This window comes from Raphanus sativus, unplaced genomic scaffold (genome assembly GCF_000801105.2).
Source record: "Raphanus sativus cultivar WK10039 unplaced genomic scaffold, ASM80110v3 Scaffold4064, whole genome shotgun sequence".
In the NCBI taxonomy this organism is placed as follows: Eukaryota; Viridiplantae; Streptophyta; class Magnoliopsida; order Brassicales; family Brassicaceae; genus Raphanus; species Raphanus sativus.
Window position 1 is genome coordinate 1 of NW_026619367.1, and position 8,670 is coordinate 8,670.

Here is an 8,670-nt window from a genome sequence, read left to right on the forward strand (position 1 = left end):
GCTATTTTAAACATTTACTTTTGACTATTTGCATATATTTTTCGAGTATTTTGGAAAATTTAAAGGTATCTTATATATTTTAAATATTTTTAATATACATTATATATTAAAATAATGTATATATTTAAGTATATAAATTTATTTCGGATACATTCGGGTACCCAAAATACTTCGGTTCGGATCGGGTTCGGTTTCGGTTTTTTAAATACCAAAATTTTGAACCCGTTCGGATATTTAATCAATTTCGGTTCGGGTTCGGTGCTACTTTTTCGGATCGGGTTCGGTTCGATTTTTCGGGTTCAGATTTTTTTCCCAGCCCTACTCATATTAGATTCTCAACAAAGTATATTTGGGTCACACGTCTCCAAACCTCAGGCCTAAATTACAAGGTAAGAAGCTTCATGAGCCCAAAAAATAAATAGAAAACAGATGGAATCAAATATGTTTACAAAGTATACAAGATAAAAAAGATTTATATTTCATAAGAGTAAGACCAAAAGCGAGGCAATTGCTACCAAGCCCCTAAATGTGAAAGGCAAAATCTCTTATGGGCTCTGTCAATCGCTTATGCCCCTCTAGAGTTAATGAAGAGTGAAAATACAAAAACGCCCTTCGTGGGCGAAATAAAAAAAAAAATTGGAAAATCGAAATTGGTTTATTTGTTTGGGGTGGGTTTGGTTTGAAACTCGGGTTTGGTCGGATAGCTCTCGGTTTCGGTATGGAAATCGAATTGCAATTGCCTCAATTGATTGGATTGAAATAAATAATAAATTATATGAAAAAAAAAACCTCGAAATAGATCGAGCCTCTCCTCTCCCCCAGCTCAGCTCAGCTGCTGCTTGACCCTCACGTCCCCGCCTCATTGGAATCAAAGCTCTTCCCGAACCTCGCCGACGCAGCCGGACGAAAACATTTCCACCGGCAAGGCTTCCTTCCGACTAGAGTAGTAGGCCAGAATGCAGGTTCTCTTCTCTCTCTCCCTCGATTTGCATTGAGCATTGGATGATTAATTTGAGATTTGGTATGTGGAGCAATTGTCTCATGTGAAACAATGCAAGCATATGGTTGAATGTATGGGATTGAGATGAATCACATATTGAGCTTATAGTACCCGAAACCTCTGAATTTCAATTGATTTGTAGAATTAGATAAAACTAGTATAACTGATTAAAACTAAGTAGAACAAAGAGCAACTGGTCTAACTATAACTTTATTTTGTTGTTTTTGCAGGATGCTATGTCCAAACATATGTGCTTACATTTCAAATTCAGAGATCGCATCTCTTGTATAACCATGAAGACAACAGTGGAGGCTATAACTTTGGCAATGATAGAAGAAAGGTTGTATAAAAAGCTGAGTTTGGATGAAAGGAATGTAAAACTGGCGTTGAGGTACAAGCCGATGGTGTTTGGATGTGAAGTATCAGAAGAGTGCAGAATTTGTGATGATGATGAGTTGTTCGGTTACCTTCTTTCCATTGATAAAGACAACCGTAGAAGTCTTTTGTTAGTGGAGGAGACGAGTAACTCGGATCACCACTTAGATAAGCTGTCCAGAGTGGGCGGAAGTTCGTTTGGTATGAATCACGAAGTGTTGCAGGGAAATGATGATAAAGAAGTCGGACCAAACGCCATAACTCTGTACGTTGAAAAGGGGCAAGAAAATCTACAGGCAGAGAATGGTGATGATACAACACATGATGATTTTATGGATACAGACGACACTGCAGCTGAGACGGAGACTGCAGCTGAGACGGAGACTGCAGCTGAGATGGATAGCAGTGGTAATATAGAAACCGTTATGAGAGTTACGTATATTGAGCAGCCACCTTTACTGAAATGTAGTCAAGTTATAGAGGAATGGGGAGACGGTTTGGGTCTGTTCAAGCTGCAGGAATTTCCAAACAAGAGATCACTTCAAGAGGTGGTGGATAGAGCTGCATTTGGTGAAAGCTTTCTTTATGTTATCAAAAAATCTGATCGTAAACGGTTGGTGTTAAAATGTTGTTATGAAAGCTGTAAATGGGGATTGCGAGCTGCGAGGATTGGAGTTACGGATATTTTTTCTGTTAGGAGGTACGTGGGTGTGCATACATGCTCTCGGACTAGTCAAAGTAATAGCTGCAACATCAAGAGGAAAGGCTCTGCAGAATTAGTTGCAACTTTTTTGAATGAGGAATATCCTGGAAAACTGAGGACTTCTCTCCCGAGAGATATCATGGATTTAATCAAGTTAAAACTGGGTGTATCAGTATCTTACTCTACAGCCTTGAGAGGGAAAAATCTAGCTATGCGTGAGTTGCGTGGTAATTCAGAAGACAGCTACAAGATGTTGTATAGCTACTTGCACATGCTAGAGCAGGTTAATTCCGGAACAACAACAAAGGTGGAGTTGGATGAGGCAGGAAAGTTCAAGTACCTTTTCATAGCTTTAGGAGCTTGCATTGAAGGGTTTAAGGTCATGAGGAAAGTGATTCTTGTGGATGCAACGTTTTTGAAGAACGAATATGGTGGTGTACTAGTATTTGCTAAAGCTCAAGATCCTAATCGTCACCATTATCCCCTCGCGTTTGGGGTACTCGACGGTGAGAATAATGCTAGTTGGACTTGGTTTTTTGAGATGCTGAAAACTGTTATACCAGACTCGTCTGAAATAGTATTTATGAGCGATAGGAATCAGAGCCTCATCACCGCTGTAGCAAATGTGTATCCACAATCTCACCATGGCCATTGTATATGGCATCTAGCTCAGAATGTGAGAAATCATGCTTGTAACACCATCAAAGCCGTAGTGGCATGGAGATTTATGGAGTTGGCTAGGTATTACACATTGCATGAGTTCGAGTCTGCTTATGCATCTTTTAAGGTGAGATATCCTTCAGCCTTCAAGTATTTGGAGGAGAACACTAAGAGAGAAACATGGGCTAGGGTGTATTTTCCAGGTTGTAGATACAACTTGGACACTAGCAACAGTGTGGAGTCGATGAATAGCGCGTTTAGGGATGCAAGGAGGTATGCCTTGATACCACTGTTGGATACAATAATCAAAAAGATTTCTGACTGGTTTAATGAACATCGGAAGGACGCCGTGTCTGGATCGATTGATACCAAACTGGTTCCTCTGGTTGAGATCCATTTGCACAACTTATGGGGCAAAGCTGAGAAAACGCCAGTGCGTGAGCTGAATAGTTATGATCTTGAGTACGAGGTAACCGACACTGACGATGGGAAGGTTTATTTGGTGAACTTGATAGCGAAGACATGTAGCTGTAAGGTATATGATTATGAAAAGTATCCTTGTCTTCACGGACTTGCTGCTTACTTATATTTCCTTGAGGTTCCTGCTGCTCATGGTCGTCGACGTGAGGTCAACATAGAGTATCATCAGTTGAGCTCACAGTATTACTGGACAGAACTTTGGGCAATGGCTTATTACATGACCATTTATTTTGTGCCGGATAAGTCTGAATGGAATGTACCAGATCACATCAAACTGCTCCAGATCATACCTCCAAAAAAGCTAACGAGGAAGGGAAGGAAAAAGGTTAATAGGAATCCATCAGTTGGAGAACGGCGTAAAAGGACACAAAATGTAAGGCGACCGAGGACAAATTTCGGGTTTAGTTGGCTGTTGTTTGGAATGCGTACTAATAATCCAAGTGAACCAAACAATCCAAGTGAACCGAACTAAAGCTTTTGGTATGTTGCTTTTGATATGTTGTTGCTTTTGGTATGTTGAACTTGGTATGTTGCTTTTTGTATTTTGAACTTGGTATGTTGCTTTTTGTATTTTGAACTTGGTATGTTGCTTTTACTTTATGTTTCTCTGTTTTGAAACTTTCAGCTATTTATTGGAAAACCACGGAAAACTAGTAAAACTAGGTGTTACTAAGTTAGTAGATAACTGATATTAACTTGACATAATCCCCTCTAATCCATCACACGTAATTGTTAATGAACAAGCACGATCACTTGACTAATTCATCAACATCACATTCATCGACAAGACTGGTGCAAAATAACAAATATTAACTAGCATGATTCATCGACATCACATTTTCTCTTATGCATTATATAGTCTTTCCAAGATCACTTTCTTAATAAAGAGGACCTTATAAAGTAGTAATCTATAATTCTGGTCATTTTAACAATATTATTGCACTTATCAGTTATGGTTACATGGTAATGAGTAAAAATGACAAGTAAAACTTTATTCACAAATTTAAATTATACGTAAAACTTACAAATGTATAAATCACGAAAAATAGAACTATGAAGACATTTGGTAACACTTGAAACTTCAGTAAAACTATGAGCAAATATGTTTGGGGGGAAAATATTTTTTTTACTCGCGCCAAAACGAAAATTTCAATTATTTCGGTCAAAGATAGATTCCCTCTGCTATTTTCCTTCCTTTTCCTTTCTCGTGACTCTCTCTCTTGTCTCGTCAACTGTGCTCTGTCTACTTTTCCCAACCACTCTCTCTCTCTACTCTCTCCTCTCACCTCTCCAAAATCCATTATCTTTCCTCTCATCTCTCCAAAATCCATTATCTTTCCTCTCATCTCTCCAAAATCCATTATCTTTCTCTCTCACGATTTGACAATGACTCATCCTTACGAAGAGGCGAAGGAGATGAAGAAGCTGAAGAAACACTACGACATGTTAGGCTACATTTGCGATGCCCAATATGGAATTCCTACCCGTTGCCCATGTGGTGGTGAAATCAAGACAGATGTGTCTCCAAATCCGAAGTATCGCCACGATTTCGATACCTTGCCTGGAAGTAGGTACTTCACCTGCAAGAATTATGAGGTAATCTTCTTCTTTGTAGAAACTGTGTTAATCATACTGGGTGAAACTGTGTTATACTCTGGTAGAAACTGTGTTTAGTCATACTCCGTGAAACTGAGATTTACTTTGGGTGAAACTGTGTTTAGTCATACTCGGTGAAACTGAGGTTTACTCTGGGTGAAACTGTGTTTAGTCATACTCGGTGAAACTGAGGTTTACTCTGGGTGAAACTGTGCAGGATGATGGGATGCACTTTCGTCAGCCATGGACTTTTGGTCTTGAGGATGAAGTGAGGCAACTAAGGATGGAGGTCAATAATATGGCTGAAGAGATTGCTAAGCTTAAGAGGCTTATTACCTCCACCTCCCCTCCATGAGACGATGCTCTCAACTCTAAGTACTCAGTTTATGGATTTGCTAAAAAACTTTGTATTTCCCTATCTATTTCCAATAATTTCGGTTAATACAAGTCTTTGTTTGTTAAGACTTGTATAAGTGTCTCTGTCAAAACTTATGTTATATTCGAAGCTAGTCTTGAATCTTATCTAATGTTAGAACCCTTATCTCATGTCTTGAATCTCATCTCATGTTATCTCATGTTAATTTTAAAAAAGTTTGTATTCTGTCCAATCATTTTAAGCTAATACCTACAATTTGTAGCTCTCACTTTAACTCTCATGGTCAACACATAACAAAATTAAAGGAGCAAAATAGTCATAACAAGATAGTCATAACATAGTTAAAGTTCTAAATCCACAAAGACAAACTAGATAAACATCCAAAGATCTAAATCCACAACAAACTAGATAAACATAGCTTCACTTCTTGCCTTTACCCACAGACCTCTTGCGTTTCTGGCTTTTACCTTTCCCGTGTGCTTCTGCTTCATCTACCTCTGCTTCTTTGCCTTGTGCTTCCTTGACAAACTCCTCAATAGGGGCCAATCTCCCATCCAACTGGTCCAGTCTCCCATCCAACTGGTCCACCTTCTTGTCAACTGTCTTCAACAGTTTCATTGTCTTTTTCACCAACGTCACCAACGTCATAACATCTCCCACTTGAACCGACTGCTCACCTATCTGTACTCCATCCCCTGCTGCATCTTCAATCGGTTCTGGCTGTTTTGAACGCCCAGCTACATCTTCGTCGAACATGTCTTTAAAAAATATCTTTTCACCTGCATCCAGACACTTCTCCCAACTGTCCACAGCTATATCGGATTGATCAACGTCGTCTTCATCTTCCAAAATCTCATCCAACAGTCTTTCTTCTTGTGGAGTTCTGGTGGGGATGATGCTGTCAATAACCTGCCACAAACATAATTATTTTCAAAACTTATTCCATAGTTCGGTTTCTAGTACTACCTTAGTTCTACCACAGTTTCACAGGAATACTTTAGTTCACAGGAAGACTTACAGTTGTGTTACCCAGTTCCTTGTTTATCACAGCAAGTGACACCCCTGTGGATCCATTTCTTTTGAATGAGCTCTTACACATCCTCGGACAGTTGGGAGAAGCTCCATCAACAGGCTCTCTGAACGCAACTCCTAGCTTGGGAATTGCCTCGAATGCAAGAAGCTGTTACACATAAAAAAAATGCATCAGTTCACAACAATAACCACTAACTGGTTTAATGGGATTTTGCATACCTCTAATGGAACACAAAATCCTGGAAGCGGCCATAATGTTTTCTCTTTCACCACTCCTCCAAAATGCTCCATTGTGTGAGATATCTCTTTCAGCATGTAATCATATGACAATCTCCCCCACGGAAAGGACTTGCAGTAGTCAAGATCGTCCACTGCTCTCTGGAACACCTCCAAAACATCATTAGCCTTGTGTCCAGCCTTGGTTTGCGCACAAACAACCGAAGCTAAGAAGAATAGAACCGCCATCTTCAGTCTGTCTTTGTGGGGTCCCATGTTCACCAGCTTCTTCTTAACATCCTCTAACCTTCTAGATTCTCCTTCCTTGAAATGACGATCAACAAACCTCGTCCCACCAAGCTGTTTGTAGCCGAGAGGATAGTTGTGACAGAATAGGCCAGATATCAAACCATGCTCCCTCAGCCCGTAACGGATAGCAACCCCATTCACTATAAACCACCTCTCTCTCTGCCTCTCGCTACCAGCAGTACGCAACAACAACATCCACATCCCCTGTACCCTATGGTTATTCTCCGTCTTCATGTGGAAAATGTGTTTGAATTGGGGATGCTCCGTGAACCAGCTCCACTCCGCGTTAGACAGCTTAGGTCTCAGATCTTTTAGCGTCTTAATCGCGCTAGCTATCATACACCTTGTGCCAAGCTTTATTTTCTTGCTGTACTCGCTGGGCTTGAAGAACATGCTCGTCGGTTTGACTATATCGAGTCCCACATTTCCATTCAAACCCTGCAAGTTATACCAAAGTTTTATATCCAAGTTATACTAAAATTTTCCTACAAGTTATATCCAAGTTCCCCTACAGTTATATCCAAACAGTGATATCCAAGTTCCCCTACAGTTATATCCAAACAGTTATATCCAAGTTCCCCTACCTAAGGAGACTCCTACCTAAGTGATAATTTCTTACCTCGGGTTCTGGTGGATTCTCATTCTGGTTCTCTGGTGGATTCTCATTCTCGTTCTCTGGTGGATTCTCATTCTCATCCTCGTTTGCTTCTCTAGAGGCTTCTCTATCTCCATCTGCTAACTCTTCTTCTCCTTCTCCATTTTCTTTTTCAGAACCTCCATTATCATCATCCATTTCATCTTCACAAGCTTCATTTTCAGAAGCTTCATTTTCAGAAGCTTCTTTTTCAGAAGCTTCATTTTCAGAAGCTTCATTTTCAGAAGCTTCATCTTCGGAACCTCCATTCTCACCATCCTTTCCTTCTGCAGCTCCATCTCCATCTCCATTCTCTTCTTCAGAATCTTCTCCGTCTTCATTTCCTTCTTCAGAACCTTCAATCTCATCATCTCCAGAATGAGTTCCAATCGCCGGAGTTGCTGGAGGAGCTGGAGGAGCTGGAGGAGATGGGCCACCAACAACTGTCGTCGGAGCAGTCGGCTCAGTCGGCTTCGTTCCTCCCGCCGTAGTCTCCCTCGAGTCCTCACTCGTCTTCTCCGCAGTCTCCGCCATCTCCGTCGTCTTCTCGATGTTATCGGAGGCCTCCGCCGCCGTCGTCTGACTCGTCTCCTTCTCCTTCGCAAACTTCACTCTTCGAGCCTCTTCCTTCGTTGGATTATCCTTCCTCTTACCTCCTCTCGTTTCAACCACCATCGCACTCGATTTCCTCTGAATTCTTCTCTCTCTCCGTTCGTTCTCACCGTTGATTTTGGGTACGTAGAGGAATTGGAGGCTGAAAGAGTGAGGAGTCGAAATTCGCAAAACTCGAGTGAGTACAAATTCGAATTAGGGTTTGAGTGGAGTGAAAGGAGGAAAAATGGAGAGAAGAGAGTTAAATTGAGGAATTGAGGTTTAATTAAATTGAGTTATTGAAAACCGACAGATTTGGTTTGGTTTTCCAGGGATTGGTTCGGTTTCGAGGACTGGGTTTGGTTTCGAGGGATTGGTTTGGTTTCGAGGGATGGGTTAGATGGTTAGACGATTCGGTTCAATTCAATTGACCATAAATCCGGGTCGGGTCCGGGCGGATGGGTTATACCCTGGTAACACTTGTAAATACTTTAACTATCCCACGGTTTTTATGTCATTTCCACCATTTCCGATTTTTTAAATAAGTGTTTATCTTTATGTTTATATGAGTGTCTATCAGAGATTGCCTTTTGACATTTAGGGGCTACAGGAGATGCCTCATGTTGCTGATTAGAATTTCCAGCCCAGGTCCCTCCTATAAGGCCTTAACTTTGATAAACCAGAGTTAAAGAGTCCAC

At 40.7% G+C, this 8,670-nt stretch overlaps 4 protein-coding genes across 4 annotated transcripts; 2 read left to right on the plus strand and 2 right to left on the minus strand.

Moving 5' to 3' along the window:
* The first annotated feature begins 1,293 nt into the window (after window positions 1–1,293).
* On the plus strand, window positions 1,294–3,690 carry LOC130507128 (uncharacterized). Its single transcript, XM_057001839.1, has one exon. The coding sequence runs from the start codon at window positions 1,294–1,296 to the stop codon at window positions 3,688–3,690; it is 2,397 nt and encodes a 798-aa protein (XP_056857819.1).
* Window positions 3,691–4,310: 620 nt separating this feature from the next.
* On the plus strand, window positions 4,311–5,355 carry LOC130507127 (uncharacterized). Its single transcript, XM_057001838.1, has 2 exons — window positions 4,311–4,814; window positions 5,032–5,355. Exons 1-2 carry the CDS (start codon window positions 4,311–4,313, stop codon window positions 5,167–5,169), a joined length of 642 nt encoding a protein of 213 aa, XP_056857818.1. The 3' UTR covers window positions 5,170–5,355.
* A 121-nt stretch (window positions 5,356–5,476) lies between these two features.
* Window positions 5,477–8,061, minus strand: LOC108835464 (uncharacterized protein At3g43530-like). Its single transcript, XM_057001837.1, has 3 exons — window positions 6,442–8,061; window positions 6,209–6,370; window positions 5,477–6,099 (listed from the first exon to the last, which is right to left on the minus strand). The coding sequence occupies exons 1-3, from the start codon at window positions 7,138–7,140 to the stop codon at window positions 5,611–5,613; spliced, it is 1,350 nt and encodes a 449-aa protein (XP_056857817.1). The 5' UTR covers window positions 7,141–8,061; the 3' UTR covers window positions 5,477–5,610.
* Window positions 7,262–8,056, minus strand: LOC130507129 (uncharacterized). The gene is made up of 2 exons (XM_057001840.1): window positions 7,367–8,056; window positions 7,262–7,291 (listed from the first exon to the last, which is right to left on the minus strand). Exons 1-2 carry the CDS (start codon window positions 8,054–8,056, stop codon window positions 7,262–7,264), a joined length of 720 nt encoding a protein of 239 aa, XP_056857820.1.
* Window positions 8,062–8,670: the final 609 nt, after the last annotated feature.